General features: G+C 46.1%; 1 protein-coding gene across 3 annotated transcripts in view; it reads right to left on the bottom strand.

Annotated features, from left to right (window-relative positions):
• FAM184B (family with sequence similarity 184 member B) overlaps positions 1-20,031 on the bottom strand; it is a 619,377-nt gene that overhangs the window by 415,293 nt on the left and 184,053 nt on the right. For 2 of the 3 annotated variants that reach the window (XM_078678421.1, XM_078678423.1), the window contains exons 7-9: positions 19,417-19,557; positions 18,096-18,172; positions 7,434-7,557 (exon numbers count right to left, since the gene is read on the bottom strand). In XM_078678421.1, coding sequence (XP_078534547.1) covers positions 7,434-7,557; positions 18,096-18,172; positions 19,417-19,557 — 342 coding nt within the window. The remainder of the gene's footprint in view (positions 1-7,433; positions 7,558-18,095; positions 18,173-19,416; positions 19,558-20,031) is intronic. The other variant, XM_078678422.1, reaches the window with a different exon arrangement.

Raw genomic sequence — 20,031 nt, 5'->3', positions numbered from 1 at the left:
CTCTTCCCGCCCCCTCCCGCCTGGACTAAAAAGAGCTGCGGACAGGGACCTCGGCGTTCGCTGCTGAGAGAGGGACGACGAACTTCTTGGGCTGCATAATCCTACCTTCTAATCACCACTTCATTTCCTCACCCACTCCTCGCGGCTGGTCCTCTTCCCGCCCCCTCCCGCTATAAACAGGAAGTAGCTCCCGCGCACGCGGGACGCGCGCGGGGCCAAGCGCGGTGCTAAGCCCGGGCAAAGGGCGGGCCGTTTGAGGCCGTTCGAGGACGGCAGAGACCGGGACCGCGCCACTCCCTTTGGAGGCAAGTCAACAACGTCTCCTCGGCGTGCTTCAACATCCTACGCATGCTACGGAAGATCTTCTGGTGGATCCCCACCGAGACCAGGAAGACCGTCACCCAGGCCCTCGTCACCAGCCGGCTGGACTACGGCAACGCCCTCTACGCCGGGACCACCGCCAAGCTCCAGAAGAGACTCCAGCGGATCCAGAACGCCTCAGCCAGACTCATCCTCGACCTCCCACGAACCAGCCACATCTCCGGACATCTGAGAGACCTTCACTGGCTCCCCGTCAACAAAAGAATCACGTTCCGCCTCCTCACCCACGCACACAAAGCCCTACACGACCAAGGCCCGAGCTACCTCAACAGCCGAGTCAACTTCTACGCTCCCAAACGCCACCTCCGATCAGCCAACCACGCCCTCGCCGCCGTCCCCCGCATCCGAAGAGCGACATCAGGAGGAAGGTCCTTCTCCTACCTGGCCGCCAAGACCTGGAACTCCCTCCCGACCGACCTGCGCCTGACCCAAGACCACCTCTCCTTCAGGAAGAAGCTGAAGACCTGGCTGTTCGAGCAGTAGCGGCACCCCCCCCCCCAGCGCCTTGAGACCCTTCGGGTAGGTAGCGCGCTTTATAAGTGTCACTGATTGATTGATTGATTGATTCCTACATTGCCATTTTCAGTACACGGGATCCAAAATGTGTACCAGGGAAACAAGGAGCAAATCGACATTGGCTGCGGCAGGAGAAGCTAAAGGGACACTTGATAAATACTTTGTTAAAGCGGGATCTCTCCTGATAGAGGAAATTGAAGGGCTTGAAAGACGAATTTCTCAAGAAATTGATTGGGTATGGAGATCATCGATAGGCCCACTGGCCCTGGCCCTGGCCAAAACACCAGAGGGAGGGCCTATGGCCAATGACTCTAATAATGGGGCTTTGGAGGCCAATCACTCAATCGCAAATTCCGACCTTGATGACATGAGTTTGCTGACCCTTCCAACGGGCCAAACACTACAAGCCACAATCCCAACCCCTTGCCCTGATCCGGTTTTAATTCCTACTGTTGAGAATGTCCCAAGCTTCATAAGGGGGGCAAAGGAAGGAGCCATCCAAAAAAAGAAGAAAGTAGAGTCTATCAAGGGAACCAAGGGAGGGAGAAATGCAAAAACCCCAAAACCGAATCCTGCTAGGAATACAGCAAGGCTGGGGGACACCAACACGGGAAACACATGCGAGGATAGATCAGAGATAGCAGCCACTGATATTGTCCATCTAGACCAATCATCTAATTTTAATAATATCACACTGCAATCTTCCTCTGAGGATATCACACTCGCTGACATAGGCGCACTTATGAGATCTCTTTTAAGTCCCTTAGAAGCCCGCCTGATCAAAATCGAAGCCAGGCTGGTCAATATTGAAAAGTCCACAGTCCAGCTGGCAGATAGACAAAAATTAGAAACAAAGAGAGCTAAAGGGGAGCCACTATCAATCCCGAACAATTCCCAGGAGCGAACAACAACTGCAAATACCATAAAGGAAAAAGGCACATCGACTAGGCAACATTTGAAACAAAAACCTAGCGAAATTAAGACTCCCCAGTCCGTGCCTAACGGAAAATCAATTAGCCAGCCAACTCATACTCAATCGCCCCCACCATCTGTATCAGATACAACTATCCAATCTAAAAATAATAATCCCAACCCCCCAAAAAATCCACAGAATGACCAGCAACCTCTAGGCAATAGGAAAAACAACATACATAGAACTGTGAACTTACCACCAGAGGCGTCCCCCTACACACTAATCCTTGCGGGGGTACCTGAACTAAAACCTACTACCACTGAGTCGATGCCCTCCCTCAAAAACAAGGTCATTGATTGGCTATCGAAACATAGACCTCTGCCGCCTGGTAAAACTAGTGATATTCTAACGGTGAGAAGGCTCACCTGGGTAGGCAACACGAGGAAAACGATTGGCGGGGACTGTGTTGTGGTCAGCTTTCGAGATCCCACGAGAGCCCCATACATCTGTAGCTGGCCCCATCACGAACAAGAGAACATCATTCAGCCCCTTCCCTTGTCATTCTTCTATCCCTTAAGCACATATGCAATTGATGAACAGAGATGGGGACACGACCAGGAAATGGGGGGGGGAATGGGAGTTCAAAAATAGAGGCAGGAGGGACCTGTAGCATAACATGGGGAAGGGCGTACGAATTTCCATCCGCATATGATGAAGAAGAAGGCTGGGAATTCCCTAACAGGAGGGGGAGCAGATGGAGGGGAGAAGTGAGAGAAGTCCCCAGGCTATACCGCAATTACCAGCCACTCTACCTGCCTACCTTTAATAGGTACGGTAGCCTTGAGACAGTCGATTGACAATCCAGAATGAATATTATAGAGCAATCCCAAGCAGAGCCCATGGAGGTCAGTGAGGAGGGAGACAATAGCCCCAGACACACTATGCTGCCGTGGGAAAATCCACCCACACCGATGGACCCCGTATACCCACAACACCGAGCAGATCCTTCAGAAGCCCGGACCGACGGCAATATGATTGCTGAGACAGGCGAGGGGGAAGCACCAGACCACCCTATGGCAAATTTGGCATTAGATCAGATGAACAATACTCTCCAACGATCCATAATACCACCCCCACTAACCCTGATCTCATGGAATGTCGCCGGCCTGGCTAACAAACTGGACTGCAATGAGTGGGTCTCCTTCATTAATTTAAAAGATATCTGCCTGTTCCATGAAACCTGGGCCAGAGAGGAGTACACTTGCCAGGGTTTTGCAGTATTCTCAAAACCTGCAAAATGGGGTGGCAGAGGTCGACCATCTGGGGGACTGGCTATTTGGGTAGCTTCCCATTTAGGCTGCAAGGCCAGCTCCTTAACTGTGGACTCGGACGATATACTGGCGGTCCTGTTGGAATGGCCAAATTCCTTTAAAATGGTAATAATAAATGTTTATTCGAGACCAGTACCTACAACAAGGGAATCTATTACGATCGAGGAACTTTCCACCTTTTTGAGCCAAATGCCAAGGGAGTCCCATTACTTGGTTGGAGGGGACTTGAACTCCCACTACGAGCCACTGCCTGGCTTACTTGATGGACCCTCCTTAGAGGAGGATTCAAGATGGCTGGTACCGGCTCCGGGGTCACCCTCACCTAGGGCATGGACACCCCTTGCCCTACAGATAACCGCCCTTACACTCAACTATGGCCTCAGAGCGTGCAATGGGCGAACCAAATCAGACAATCCAAGTAAATGCACCTATAACAAGGTAGGAAGCGAATCTCGATTGGACTATGTCCTAGTCCAATTGTCATCCTGGGCACGAGTCATTGATTTTAAGGTAATAGATAGAATGGACAGTGACCATAATGCCTTGGGAGCTAGAATATGCCGTGTTAGGCAATGTTAATATCGGAAGGGAAGAACAAAGGGCAAAATCAGGGCTACTCCTTGAGAATAACCGAAGGAGAGTGAAGTGGGGAAATTTGCTCATAAGCGGCAATAAGTTTCCGAGCCTTTATGCTAAAATAATCCCAGTGCTGGAAAAGGCCTTTGCCCTCGGGGATGAACCCAGCAATGGAGAAAATAGAAAACAGCTTGGGCAAATACATGAAGCTCTAATCAATACTTTGGAATCAGAGCTTTTTTTCAAGGGAACACCCAGAGCTAATAGTAAACACAAAAAGACCTGGTACAATGCCACATGCCGAAACGCCAAACGAAACCTTCTGCTCGCCGTTAAGGCGGGCCGAAACAAGGAGGAAATTCATGCCAGGAGAGGGGCATACAAGAAACTCCTGGTAAACGCCAAGGTGGAATGGGACCAAGACTATTGGGAGAAACTCACGGGTGCATTAGCAACCAGAGACTCCCGCAAATTTTGGCGCATAGTCAACCATGGTTCGGAAGGCCTTCCCTCGGCAATCGAACCTAACATCGCCCCGAGCGTATGGCAAAACCACTTCGAAACTCTATATGCACCTGAGGACGAGGCTCTGGGACACATCCCCTTCACCCTGCCGAATGCACTGGCCGCCGAACCTTTCACCGAAAAAGAAGTTCGGGCAGCTATTGGAGGGCTGGCATTGGGTAAAGCTCCTGGCCTCGATGGGGTACCTGGCGATCTATACAAGCAGGAGCCAGGGATATGGGCTCCCTATCTCATGCTGGTGTTTAATGCGGTTCTGGGTGGAATGGAGGTCCCCGATACTTGGCTGAGAGCAGAGGTGGTCCCAATATTTAAAAAGGGATCCCCTCTGCTTCCAGCCAACTATCGTCCCATCAGCCTTATCGACGTTTCTCAGAAACGTTTCGGTAGGCTGATGCTGGACCGCCTCCAGAACTGGCTTGAGGAAATGGACACCCTGAGCCCGTATCAGGCGGGATTCAGGAGGGGGGTCTCCACGGTGGACCAGATATTTAGATTGAATCTCATGTACTGGAGGACTGCATTGGTCGAGGGCGGCACGCTGTACACGGTTTTCGTGGACTTGCGTGCCGCCTTCGACCTGGTCCCCAGACAAAAACTGTGGAGGGTCATGGCAGAGATGGGCGTCCCACAGGACATTCTGGCAGTCCTGATGAAACTACATCATAATAATTTCGCTCGCGTCAGGTGCGGAAGAAACGGAAATCTAACTGAAAGATTCCCGGTTCACAGGGGGGTGAGGCAGGGCTGTGTGCTCGCACCGACCCGGTTCTGCCTCTTTGTGAACGGGGTGATCGAGCACCTGACAAGGATAGCCAACATCGACGCCCCGAAACTGTGCGGCAGCAGGGTGCCCGCAATAATGTTTGTGGACGACACCCTGCTGCTGTCCAGATCGCCAATGGGCATCCAGCGAGTGTTAGATGGCTTTCTGGACTTTTGTGTAGTAAGGGGTCTCGAGGTAAACCCCCAGAAAACAAAGTTTATGATCCTAAACCCCTTGCCCTCCAATCGCCCCAATCCTAAGCTGGGTTCGACAAGCCTGGAAAGGGTGCATACATTTGAGTACCTGGGGATGACATTGAATCAACATTTGACATGGGGGCACATCAAACAAAAGCCAACATGAAACTATCCCAGAAGGAGGGGGGCACCTTACAAATGGCCAGTAAATCATTCTACCGCCCGCCAGGCTCTGCATTGCAGATTTACAAAGCCCAAGCAAGGGGGGCAGTCACTTACGGGGGCGAGCTCTGGGGCCACTTACAATTACAATGCCTCCAAATCACAGAAAACAAATTTCTAAGGCAGCTGATAGCTCTCCCGCCAGGCACGCCATTACTACCTCTAAGACTGGACCTGGGCATCAGGCCCATTACTGAGGAGCTCGGCCTCAAACCATTAACTTTTTGGCGTCGCCTCTGGAGTAGCCAAGATCTCACCATCTATAGAACCGAGCTCCAGGAATTTCTTTCACTATCTAATACAGCTAATCTGCCCTGGCTAATCTACATCAAGAGGATCTGCGAAACTCTTAGAATGCCAGAACTGTGGTCAGACCCGGAAAATGCCTGTAGCAGAATCTCAAGGAAAACGCTGTCCAGAGCATATTATGACCACATGCTTGCACGGGCGCTGGAGGGCACTCAGGAGGGATCCTTAACATCACAGTTTATTAAAAACAAGGACTCCTATAATCTGGAAGTTGTCTTGAATGATATAACACCGCCCCTTACAAGAAAGTTATTCCTACAGTGGAGGTACGGGACTCTCCCCCTTAGGTCCTTTACAAAATCATGGACAGGCGAGTCAGGAAAAGGGACATGCCCGGTATGTGCCCAGTCTGAGGAGAATGAGGTTCATGTAGTATTCGTATGCGGAGCCTATAGAAAAAGCAGAAAACACTGGCTTGTTCCTGTTCTCAAAAACCTGGGATTCAGAACACTACTACCCGCATACAGAATTTTAAAAACTGACCTATCCCCTTTGATTGTTTTTTCATGGCTAAATTTCTAACTGCAATGTGGTATGTTCATACTAGATCGGTAAATGGAGGCGGGGTGCCCTGATTACTTTTTTAGCCTTCGATTAACTAGAACTGTTCTTAAAGTTGAATTTAACTACTAATGCTTTTTAGAAAAATTAATTTGGGGTTTTAATGAATGTGAGATAAATTGTATATCTTTTATGATCAATCGATCGAAATAAAGATTTGAAAATGAAATAATACTACTCTATGTTCTCTCCTATTCCCAGCCTGCAGGAAGATTTTGAGATAAAAAAGGGGAAAGACAGGAGACGAAAAAAGGTTGTAACTTAAGCAAATGTATTTTTAGGACCACTTGGCTAAACTGTGCATCGCTTTAAGAAGCATAAAAAGTATAGAGCGTGTAGAATGTCGGTGGCTGGCCTAAATAGTCACCTTGCTGATATCTCTGAAGGGCGTAGGGCCTGCATAGCATGAATAGAGCTGTCTTTGTTCTGCTGACTCTGTTGGGCATTTCAGGAAGATGCACTTACATGCCGGATCGAGACCAGCACCAACCAAACCAAGGAACTCTTGACAATCGTGAAAGAGTTCACATCCCTGTCTGCCACTGAAAACTCGATCCCATCCTCACAAGAACTCTGCAACTCCCTCACAGACGACTTTCACAAGTTAGCAACCATATACAGCCACTTTGATCCCTAACCCACTGGACTTCTCAGCATCCCATCGACCATCACCACCGACCACCCACTTTCCACTTTCCACATGGGAACAACTCATTACACCGAACTACTGAACAGGTTCTGCTGATAAGTCCAATTGGGCAAGGCTCCTTGCTTCTGCACTCGGAGCAGGTTAGGGATTTTCAGGCATCTGCTAAAAAAGTCACTTTCTCAGAGGAAGTACTTAGGAAAAGGCGCTCTAGCTGTGATATTGTTTGAACTTGGCGTATTGTGACATATGCAGCACTACCTGAAACAAGGAAGAGACCAAGGAAGAAGAAGCAGAGCAATGGCACCAGAGTTTGTAATCTCTGAGCAAGAGAAAAGCAAGTTTCAATCCACAATGATCAGTGGAAATAAATACATTTGTGAAGGTGAATCATCAGCATGGAAGAACTCAGCTGGTCAGATGATTCTCACAACAAACACCTTAAGACGGGTCTACAGGACAATACAATGGGGCGCATATACTGTGACTATACCTGAGACTGTAAATCATGTCTTTGTTTCTTCCAGTCCTCCTGTAAGGCTTTCATGTCCATCTCTTTCTTCTCCAGGGGTAGGGGTTGCTGGTCGTCCTTTTTCGGTGCACATTTGCACTCACTTCTTAAGAAAGAGAACTGTTGTGATGTAGATTACTCAAGTAGCACAGAGAGATCTCATAGACATCAGGTGGTTCAACTTCCTAGCATAAATGACATGTAGGAACCTGACCCCACAAGCAGCTAGATGTATCTTGCTCAGCCAGCCTTCAGGTCTACAAAGCCTCGACCAAGTCACTGATAGAACTGGGAAGAGAGACCATTACCTGCCTAGTTGAATGATATGTTATTCCTCAAGCAAAACAAATACATTGGTTACACATATACACCAAGTGAATGTCTAAAATCTGTACACAAATGCAGTACCAAAAAACATATATCTTTAATTAAACAAGTAGACATCAATTCATCATTTACAAACTTTTACAGAGGGGCTACATTCATCAAGCCTACTGAGTAGGCCAAACTATTAATAATAGCCATGGACATTTTGTTTCACCTTCAAACATTTTGTGCATTTTTTAATTTGTAAAAGGGTCTCCTTCCCAACACACTTTCCACTTATCATGATAATTAGCAAAGACAATAGTAACCTGATATCCCATGTAGACACCATGCTATTTGGCCAACTCAAGGCTTACGTGTCATTGCTAGGGGCTGCATGGAGACTCAGACAATCCACTGCCCAGTTTCTGTTTCCTTTACTAGTTAAAAGATTTTTTTTTCTCAGCACTGCAAGATCATTTTCATGCTGAAAGAACACTGACAAGCCAGATGCGACCAATTAGGAGGAGATCAATGTTGCTTGCATATTTATGTCATAATTCCATGCTGGAAATTGCACGCGGAATATTTCCACACATATTCACAATTTGCCGGGCAATTCTATGGACAATGTCACTGCAGAGAAAAACACAAAATTAGGCTTAGCACTGAATTAAGTATTTGCATGTGCCAGGAGAGACCGAATGGAAAGACTGAAGCTACTTACAGCTTCTGTCCCTAAGATTGCCAGACCCTGCATAACAAAATATAAGCCCACGGGCTGTATTACCCATGTGCTCCGGGGGCGCAAAGGGCATTTTCTCCTGACTTGTGCACCCCCTGGGCACTTTGGTATTACAGAAAAGGTTGCAGATGCTTGTGCAGCCTCTTTTGTAATACAGATAGCGCTGGCACACATACAGCGCCAGCGCTATCATTAGAGGGCGTTCACTCATTTGCATGGGGGCATGGCCCGTATTACAAATAGGGAACACTTAAAGCAGGTGCGCCAGGTGCAAACATGGAAAGTGCATCCTATCAAGAAGAAGTTACTGAAGACAAATGCCGGTTGCGCCCCAGGGGTGCTTGTGTAATACGGCCCCTGGGCACACTTTCCAGCAACTTTAAAAGCTGCTCCGTGTTGCTCTGTGCAAGCAGCAACCTGCCTGTACTTTTAAAAGGGATTAGAGATTCCCTTGCAGGTGGGTACAGTTAGTGACTGCATCTGCCTGCATGGGAATGTCTGGGGGGGTCCATGGGACCCCCTTTTATTCTTTAGAGGGCTGCATTTAGAAGGCACATTCAAAGTGCCCAACCTATTTGTGGCCCACTTTCAGCGTGCCTTCTAAAGGCATGTTTGCCTCTGTGCCTACGTCGGTAATACAGCGTGGGCACAGAGGTAAAGGGATTCCTTCATTTGCATGGCGCCCGTCCCAATGCAAATGAGCACATGCGCTCTAATAGCGCTGGTGCTGCAAGTGCCAGTGCTATCTGTATTACAAAAGGGTCCGCTAAAGCATCTGCGGAACCTTCTGTAATACCAAAGGGCCCCAGGTGCATAGAAAGCGGGTGCAAACGGTTGTTGCGCTCCCGGGGCACTTGTGTAATATGGTCCCTGGTGTGTTAACACTATTTTGATAAAAGACTTAATTGTGAGTGAGAGCAGGATCACTTATGATATTCTGCCAGAACGTGCCTCTAGAAGCTGTGCAGACACAGCTGGTTCAGCCAAGCCACTTCTCGATTGAATGTCTTTGGCTACAATTATGGAAATGGTGAGAAGTCTACCTGTTAGACCTAGTTTTTCCAGCTGGTTTATCCCTATGCTTTTTGCTTTTGGGCCTCCTATTTCTGATCTGTTTTTGTTGGTTTTATGAGTCTGGGCACTTCACCACTGCTGATCAGTGCTAAAGTGCATATGCTGTCCCTGTAAATTGTATTTATGGATTGGTGATTGAATGATTGGCATATCTGATTTACTGGTAAGTCCCTAGTACAGTGCAATGTGTGTTCCCAGGGCCTGTAAATCAAATGCTGCTAGTGGGCACTGATTGTGCCACCCACATGAATAGCCTGTAAATGAAACTCAGACCTGCCACTGCAGTGTCTGTGTGCAGTCTAGTACTACAATGTCAACCTGGCAAGTGCACCCACTTCCAAGCCCCTAACCTTCCCTTTTATTACATGTGGGCCACCCCTAGGGTAGGCCCAAGGTATATCCATGGGCAGGGTGTAGTGTATGTGAAAGGTAGGACACGTACTGAGGTGTGTGAGATGCCCTGATAGTGAAATACAGTGTATTTCGTTTTTCACTATTGAAAGGGTTTCTGTCCCATAGGATAGAAAGGGAGTTTATACCTAACATATTATGAATATAACTTTCCATTGGGGCAAGATCAAAAGCTGGAGTTTATTATGCCTGAACTTAGAATATAAAAAGGCATCTTTTAGGAAAGATGATTTTTATACTGGGTGTTTGAAAATTCCACTTTTAGAACGTGGCTATTTTCTTGCTTAGCTATCCTGTGTGTCTCTGTTGGTTTGTGGATTGGCTGTCTGGCTTTGGAATGACAGGGGCTGAAAATGTGAATACTCTCAGGAAGCCACCGGGGGGTTGATGTGTGTCCTGCCTTTCCTGAATGAGTCAAGGCTGGACTGAAAAGACCTGGTCTGCATTTAGAGTAGGGGGGAGGAGATTTCCTTGCACCTAAATAGGCATGGTTTGCCTTAAACAATGCTGTCTCCCCCTCCTGCCGGGAAGCTGCACCAGAGAGGACAGAGCTGGTTTTGGCTGGGCAAACACCTTCTCTGCCACCAGAGAACAAAGGAATTTGTGCTATAAAAAGTGGGGCCTAGACCCCAGACTTTTAGCTCATTCTGGGAATCAAGAGAAACCTTTGCCAAGGAGAAGAGCTGGAGAAACTGAGGAAGAGTACTGCCCCCTTTGCTGTTTGCTTTCTGGGGTTGGCTTGCAGTGGCTACTTCTGCCAAGGAAAGGACTAAGACTTTGCTGTGTACTGTGTCCCCTACTTGAAGAAGATCGCCAAGGGCTTGAAATAGAGCTTGCTTCCTGTTCTGAAGTCTCAGGAACACAAAAACTTCACCACCAGCTCCCCTGAACTTCCTTGCTGGGAGTTCTCACCTGCTAAGAGGTGCCTGCTGCTGTTTTGGACCTCTGGAGGCTGTTGGCCACTGGGAGCTGGAAAAGTAACGCAACTTCGAGAAGTACAACGCATTCGCACCTGTTTCTGATGCGTCGCTGAAGAAATTGCCGCAGCGCCTGCCCGCAGCTCGAGAAATTGCCGTATACCGCATCAAGTGCACCGATCTACGAAGGCCGAGATCACCGCACCGATTCCGATGCAGGCCCTGCTGTACTGGTACAAGAACCAACGCATCGTGGGACCACGGCTGAAGTAACCAACGCAAGCGCCGTGCCCACCACTGCATCGAGAACCAATGCATCCCCGATCCTCAAGCATTGCATATGGGTGCCATGCCAGCAAGATTATCGGGGTCACAGTAAGAAACTGATGTATCACCTCCCCGCACAGTAAGAAACCGACGCATCACCTCCCCTTCAGTAAGGAACCGACCCATCACTGCCCCTGCGTGACAGTAAGGCACCGATGCACCACCTTCCCTGAAGTAAGGAACTGACGCATCACATTCCCTTAACGTAAGGAACCAACGCATCACCTTCCCTGTGACAGTTTTTGTTTGTGTGCGCAACACATCCAAGGTACTTTGTGTGAAAAGTGTTGCATCTGCAATTTGCTTTGAACAGAACTATTTTTGCCTTTTAAAAGTCATGTTTGGATTTCTGTATTGTGGATGTTTGTCGTTTGGTCTTGTTTGGTTTAGATAAAGATTACTTATTTTTCTAAACTGGTGTGGTGTCCATTTGTAGTGTTTTCACTGAATTACTGTATGTGTTCAGACATGCTTTACCCACTGCCTCTAAGATAAGCCTGTCTGCTCGTGCCAAGCTACCAAGGGGGTGAGCAGGGGTTCTTTTAGAAATTTAACCCCTTATCCTGACTAGGAAGAAAGGTCCCTACTTGGGCAAAGGTGCAAACCATTGCCAACAAGAGACCCCCATTTCTAAAACTACCAAAATGAAGGTTCAGATCTCCCTTTTACAGGAGATGCTACCTAGGTTGCCAAGTTAAGGTGTGCTTGCACAGGAGTATTAGAAATGCAAAGCTCACCCTTTCTACTGTGTACTTCTTGCTGGCTTTGGTTGTAATGCAGTGTGTATTCCCAGAGTGGAGGGGGAGGTGTTGTTTTATGGGTAATAGAGGGAAAATAACAAAGCCTCAAGTTGTAGCAGTGCCTATGAATTTTATCTGTGGAGCCTGTTTTAACGGAGGGGTGTAGAAAGCATCCCCAGGCTCAAAGTTAAGATAATAAAGGCAGTGAGAGTAGAACACTCCTCTTATAAACAGGAGTTTGAGCAGCCGCTGCTCCTTCATAATGGCAGAGGAGCGTCGCCCCACTGCTAAAAACCAGTAGATGAAAAATAAATTGATAATAAAACAATTTATTATCATTTTATTTTTCCCTGGCTACGCCAAGTGGCCAGATTCTAGGGCAGGCTGTGACCATCCTATAGGGACGGTTGCAGGGAGGAGGAGTAGTGGGCACTGTAAGTGAGCATGTTGGTTTGGCCGGCCGTCTTAGGATGGCCAAACCGACATGCACAGTTACATTTCTCCAACCAAGCTGTGTTGAACAGCAAGGTGATGAACAGCCACAGACTCTCTGTGCCTGAGCGAGTGTTAAACCAGCCCGCTCAGAACAATCCAGGCGCTGATCTCATGCTGGGTAACAGCATGAGACAGCATCGGAATTGGGCAGGGAGTCTGGGAGCTGGACTGCGCTTGAGCAAGAAGCTGGACTGTTGCAGCATTACCGAAGTCCTTTTTTTAAATATTATCCCCCATCAATCCCCCCACTGCCCCATCATCTTCTATTGAAAGCAGCCGTCGCCGAGTCCAAGTCTCTCTAAAGAAGGGGCTCCGATTTTTTCAAAAGCGATAAGGAAAAAGTCTGACAAAACCAAGAATAAATAAAAATAGTCACCCCATGACAAAGTAAACTAGGGAACAGATTCCACCGGAACTCCCTAAGAAAAAGCAGATGGAGAATCAAATACATTAAACACCCAATTGCGGCAAAGTTCCCTAAATGAATGACGTACTTGTAACCTATGTAACTTTCCTCATGTAAAGCGCTCTGATAACTCCGGGTCGAGCCAGCGCTATATAAAACTCAAGTAAATAAATAAAGATATATTACATAATATGAGGTCTGCCACAGACAAGATACAAGATAGTAGATGGGAAAAATGTTAGCATAAACAATACCCAAGCTGGGATCATTGATTCCTGTAGTTCTAAGGCAAACGTAGACATTTCAATAAAACTTGCCACTCTGGTGTAAAGAACGTGCAGTTCTGCAAGGTATACAATAAAACCATCGTCCTATCAATTAACATCCAAAGAGAATGAGCATCTAATTGAGGGAAGACAACTTGGAACTCTAACAAAATAGAGTAGTGGAAAGATTTGGGTCTGTTTAGAAGCCCTAATAAAATAAGTTTCTATCCCTCTGACTGTCGTTTTTCATCAAACGGATGCCAACAAGAACAAGAGCAAGGTACACCCTCATTACATCTGGTCGCATCCTCGCACATTACAACTCAGACACACTATGGGGTCAGAGTCCACGTGAAAGGTAGAGCACATGTGATTGCCATGATCACTGAGGGAAAATCAAAAACCTACAGTGACTCTACTGTGACTTGCCATATCACCAACTAAGGACACAGCAGCACTCTCCTAAGCCATCCAAGGACATTCCCGTCCAAACACAAGAGACCTAAAAAATTAACAATCACTTGATTTTGAGGCCAAAATGGTTGGCAATATTTGTTGTAACATCTAAGTGATAACAACATAGCGTAAATTCGATTTTCCCTTGGATGCAAACAGGGTTCTGTGCTTGAATTAGAACCATTGCTAACATCATGGCATCATCATTGACCCCTGAAATTAATGTAACACGCCAAATTGCATCAGCAACAATTTTCTAACTCTATGTCCTGTTTTGACACTATTGAATTAAATATGACATATAAAAGTGTCCTCAGGGACCGTTTTAACTCCATATTTAAAAATCGCGGTTTCAGCACCATTTAAGGGATTAGGAAAAGAAGTAAAGTGTGCACAGCAACAGTTTTTTAATTCTAGAACTCTAAGACTGGTTTCTGGCACCAATAGACTTGAAGTGGGGTTAAACAGCAAAGTGCGCACAATACCAATTCCTTCCACATAATCTACACTGAGTGGCATGGTTCACAATGATTGGGACCTTGCTGAGTTTCAGCGGCTTGAAGGAAAATGAGCATCCATTTTTTTTTTAAATTACAGACTTATTTGTGTGCTTGCTGTTGTCTTCATAGTCCCTACCCATTATGGTGTAAGGGACTTGCTCCCCTAATTCCTTACCCTCATTTTTAATGAAATGTTCAGGGCCTCATAACCGGCCCTGCTGGGTTGTCACTTTTTTGACGTTCCGGTGGTGCAATGTGTCACTGGCATATTTATAGGGCCACGTAAAGCCACATTACGTGGCTTTTCATGTCCTTATAAATATGTGCCCCTTTCACACAGAAAACTGTGTGAAAGAGGTATTGCATGTGTGTTGGTGCTGGCGTTCCCATCATCATCCATGGCTTTTTGACACTGCCCTAGATTTACGAGAAATTGTAAGTCCTAGTCAGCACCAAAAACGAGAAGAAATATCTTTATTTCTCCTTGTTTTTCCTCTTTCTATGTATGCTGCATTCTGCAGCACGCATAGAAAGAGGAAAAAGCTTCTTCTGCTTGTTTTTGTGCAGAAAGGTTTCCCTTCCTGCACAAAAAGAATCATCCCCAGAAAGCAGGCTCCCTTGCACCAAGGTGCAAAGGAGCCTGCGTTGGCGCACGGCAGGCCATTGTGCGCCGGCCCAGGGGAAAAAGTACAGGAATACCCTTTTCTTTTGCTATAGGGCAGTTCAGCAGCAAGGCCTGCTGTGCTGCTCTATGGTAAAAAACCCATAAATGAGGCCCTGAGTGTACAAGTGACACTAGGTCACATGCCGTACCTTTCACTCACCCTAAGCTTCCCGGTACCCCTCATCGCCTGTTGCTCATCCCTGACCAGTCTCCTCTTCCCATCTATAGTGTAGACCTGGCAATGGACTGAGATAACTTGTGTGTGAGCGTTTGCTAACCTTGAGCTCATTCGGAATAGTGTAAGAGGATTGCCCCTCATGTCTTAGTCGAAACAATGGACGCATAGTACGTCTTCTTCACCATATTGTCTCTTTTTTACCCAGAAATATTTTATTCCATAATGATAATGAAAGTGAAAATTGTCTGGGAGTACATTCTAAAAAGGGCGGTAGTATGCATCCTCATATAAAATCAGAAAGCACAAAGGCCCATGGGATCTAAGAAAAGGTATTTGCCTCGCCCAAAGGGGTAAAATCAGAATCACAGTATGGGGCGAGTTGATTTGTTCTTGTGCTGTCATGTCAACACCCTATAAATCACTTCGTCTTTCACCCTTGCATGTGCAGTGTGGCAGTCTGACTATGGTCTGAGCCTTGACCGACTAGGGCTTGCCTACCTTTGCTTGCCTTCCAGAGCAGGAGAAGGGTATACTGTCCTCCTACGGCCTACACGTCCTAGGTGAAATCGTTTGAAAAAAATCTGAAGTTTGTGTGCAGGTTGCCAACCTTGATTTCACTTATGTCTTTGCTCATGAGGTGCATTTACATAACAGAGGGCAGAATTTTTGCTATTGATAAAAAGGAGCATCGCTACTGCTCATGTCATCAGCAACCATTCTTGTCCACTTGGTATAATTTTAATCAACTGACAGCATCTCTGTGTTTTCAATGTTGTCATGTGTATTACTGGGCCTTCGATAATTAAATTCCATTTTTTTTATTATAATTAAATTCCATTTTTTTGGTGTACACTCAAAAGGCACCCGACTGTCCCCTCAGAGTGGGTCGCTGCCGTGCAGGTGCCTAAATGTTTTTGTCCTAACTATAATTATAATTAGTGTGCCTATCTCCCATACTTCCTCTCATCACACTGCTAGGCACTGCGCTCCAAGCCAAGATAAGAACACCTCTGCGGTCACTCACACACAACACTGAAATGCTGCCCACATAGGGTCACAATAAATACAACACTCTGGTGTAGATTGCTACCAGTCCACGAATGTGCTTCAGCAACACACAAAGGGATGGAAGCAGTATTTGGGTGCTACAATACAATACAACCATAAAAAGTATATGGTAAATCATATTAGCGTTCTGTGAATCTAGTAAAGGCATGCTGCTGCAGTCTTCATCTATGTGACCATGAAACTGCTTTGTAACTTACAATACCCTTGTAACTTACATGTAATTGTTTAGTAACCGATATAAATTATATTTTCTCTGGGACACAGATGCATTGAGTGCAGGCCTTGTTAGATTAGAGAAAGGAAAATCTTTGCATTACAGTGGTATAGGATAAGGATCCAATCCAATGCGCTTGATGATGAGCTCAGTGGCGTAACATTAGCCCCCGACAGCCCCTGTAGTGCGGTGAGACCCCCGAGCTCCAGCGAGCTCCTTCCGGCACTGTGCTAGGGTGGCGGGCCACTGGCCTGAGAGATTTTGACTACGTCTGGGGTGTTTGGCGCTCCTCCATGTATTTTGCTGGGGGACCTCCCTCAACTTTTGTTATGCCAGTGGATTACCTGGTAGCACCTCTTTTTAGTAGTGAAGAAACATTAAGAAGGCACAGAATGAATGCACTGGTGGATACAGCTAGGAGAAATAAATTATGAAAATAGTGCAGAGTCACATAATGGGTAGAATATCAAGGGAACAGAAATTCTACCGAATTGAAAGGTGCACAATACGAAGCCAGGTGTGGCACTGGAAGTGAGTGGAGTATGTTATAAAATAATCTGTTCTTGTTATGGGTCTAAAGAGCAGCTTGACTGAAACAGACACTGTATTCTCCTATAATGCTATATTTACAGGAGCAGGTAGTAGATATGTACCTTTTGCAAAGGAAATAAAAAAGAGATAAAGGACCAGCTCATCAATTTGCCAGAATTCTGTCCCGAATGTGATGCAACTTGCAATATTACTATTTCAAAGTCAGCTCCATACGTGTGCCCTTCCCACCTAGCCAATGGGCATTATGCCACCTACAACTGCAGCTCTGTTTAATTAGGCGCTGCAGAGCAGGCCGTCAACAAGAATGATTCGGCACAACATCTGTATACCTGCTCCCACTGCTAGAGACACTGCCATGTCAGGGTCAGGCAGGAAGTGGGCACATATACTCTCAGAGAAACGTTTCCTTCAGGCAAAGGGTACACAGAAGATGCAGATGCCTCTTCGGAGCCAGTGACCAGCCAAAACACTGGAAGGATGGAGAGGGAACACAAGACTGATGGACGACCTGGAGTGTAACTGTGAGAACGCCTAAAGGGGTCCCTACTCTCTTACCCAACAATGAAAAATTCAATGATATAGATTGAAGCACAGCCACGAGACATATTGGGCGCTCTACAGAAGGTTCCCACACCAGCGGTATTAAGGAGGAACGAAAGGAAAACAAAAGTAAAGAAAACTACACAGTTATGCAAGGTACCATAAATGATATGGTTAGTAAAATTGGTGGAAACCCACCTGGAGCTGACAAACCCTAGCCATCTCAAAGAGGAGACTTACAACAAAACAGAAAACAAGGAGAGGAGTGATAAAAGTAAAGCTACAAATACACATAAAATCAAGGCAAAAACACGTTCTTATAGCTGAGGAGACTATGCCTGTGTGAAGGGGAATATGCCTAATAAAGAAATGGGCATTTGGTTCCTTATGTGCAGTCTGAGCTTGTGTTTGAGTTTTTTCTAGGACAGTCTGTGGCAGTGCAGTGTTTTGTGCAAGATACAGAAATCTTCGGCAAGTGGACATTTTTACAACAGCTTAAAGCAAACTCCTAGGTTTTTAACGAGAACCTTTATGAACCAGTTAGGGTAAACTGCATTCCTGTACTATATTTGCTTACAATGGGCCCTGCATCCTAGTTCATACAAACACCAAAGGTTAAGACAAAATGTCTGGGTCTCTAAGAGAAAGTTTGACAAGGATGTATCAACCGCTCTCGCAAGAAGGGAAGAATGCCTCATGCTAAATGCAGCTTCAATGCACCCACAACTAGAATAAACAAAGGTGGTTAAGGAGCTTCTACATAGAAATTATTATTCTTGGATTACCTTGCTTTCTCTTCCTTCCTGGCACTTGTAGATGTTAAGTGTTCCTTGAGTTTCTCTCTTTCTCTCTGAAGTTGATCCTTTTAGAGACATCAAAAATTAATGAGACATTTTTAACTGCAGTATATTTCTCGTTATTGTGCATGCTGCATTTGAGTAAGAAAATAGATAAGAAAATAAACTGTAATCTGATATTGGTATGTATGATGAACATTAGAAAGTAAATATTCACTGGCATTTCTGAATATCTGAAGCAGCCCAACAACTTATTCACTTGAGGACATAGTCCTGAAAAACTTTTGAGAATTGCTTTTTCACACATGTAGAGGAGCTTCTGCGTGGCACAATTGTACATGCTGTCCAATTTTTACTATCACCTTCCAAAACTTTTGTGGATGTTCCCTTCACCTTTCCATAACAGGAACACATTTCATTTTGCCCTTTGACCGGCTTCTATTTCCAAATTCTTTCATGGTGGAAATGCGTCCGAGAAGTTTGATAATGTCTATTAAGGGTTATGTTTGTCAGGGTAAAAACGTTCAAGATATTCCTGCCTTGAAACACCCACTCCTAGGAGTAGATTAATTCACATAAAAATCTTTGTCTGAGTAAGTCCTTTTACGAGTGCGAAATTTACTTTGTGAATAGTAAAAATGTGTGTTTTACAAATCGCTGTTTGTGTAAGTAGCAGTAGCGGCTGTTACCGGAGGGGGTTGGAGGGGATAGAAAAAAGAATTAAAAGCACTTATCTGAAGACTTCCGGCTGCCACCTCTCCTCCGTCCTCTTCTCCACAGCAGGAAGCACACAGCCGCCCAGAATTCCCTAGCCAATCACGATGCTGCACTACAGCAGTATTGTGGTTGGTCCGAGTGCCGTGGTTCATGCTCAGAGAGGGACTGGGAGGCTGTGCATCTTTTCCACCCAGGCTGTACAATACAGCCTGTGGAGAACATGCAAAGTGTGCATGACGGTTTGGCTGGCCTGAGATGGCCAGCCACACCTTCATGCGCACTTAAGGTGCAGCCACCACTCCTCGTCCATCGACGTCACAGGAGCCCTGCCCGGCCGTAACCTCACCTGGCTTCAACTGCAAGCCAGGTTAGATGGAACTTTATTTTATTTTGTGTATTCAGCTTGCAGTTGAAATAGTGGGGTTACGCTACTCCAGCTTAGCGGAGGAGCCGCCACTGGTAAGTAGCACATTCGTCCTGCGAGCCTTTGGTGTGTACACCTTATATATTCATATTAGCTAAATGCTGGGAATGGCAGCGGAATAAGTGACACAAAACAGGAAGATTTTAGTTGAACAAAAATGATGCTTACTTGCAGCTCTAAAATTCTGCAGCGGGCTCGATCCAAATCTTGTTGCAGCCTGTCTCGGGATTTTTTGGAATGTGACTGTGACATTTCTTTGTGTCCAGCAGTGCTTTGCTTTTGTTTGAGATTTTCTTCGAGTCTGGTAACCTGCAACAGATTACCAAATGGACACAGAAATTAAGACATTCACCAGCTAGCAGGGAATACAAGAGCTGACAGGTGGGCTATGTTTCAACAGCCAAGAAAGCGAGGAAAGTAATCACAGGAGCAGCTGTCAACACTGATTGCTGTATAACATTAACTTGACACTGCTCTCACCTGTAAAGGATAGCATGTTAGACCATATGCTGCCTGGAAATATACAATCCACATAAATGAATATCAAGGACGATTTCTACCAAGTGGAAGAGACAAATGGCCCTTTTTTAAGCATGTGAAGGACGTGGCCCGATTCGGGTCACTCATGATCACCTCCCTGCCTTCTACAAAATGAAGAGTCGATCAGACAGTAGAGAATACAAACCAATAATAGTTTATTCAAAGTTCGCTCAGAGCGGAGCCCTGTCTGCCCAGTCGCCAAGAGTGCTGCAGAGAGAGTGTAAATTCATCAAGCATAACAAT

This window comes from Lissotriton helveticus, chromosome 2_2, assembly GCF_964261635.1.
Source record: "Lissotriton helveticus chromosome 2_2, aLisHel1.1, whole genome shotgun sequence".
Classification (NCBI taxonomy): domain Eukaryota; kingdom Metazoa; phylum Chordata; class Amphibia; order Caudata; family Salamandridae; genus Lissotriton; species Lissotriton helveticus.
Note: the sequence above shows the minus strand (reverse complement) of the source record. Positions and strands in the feature narration are given on the sequence as shown.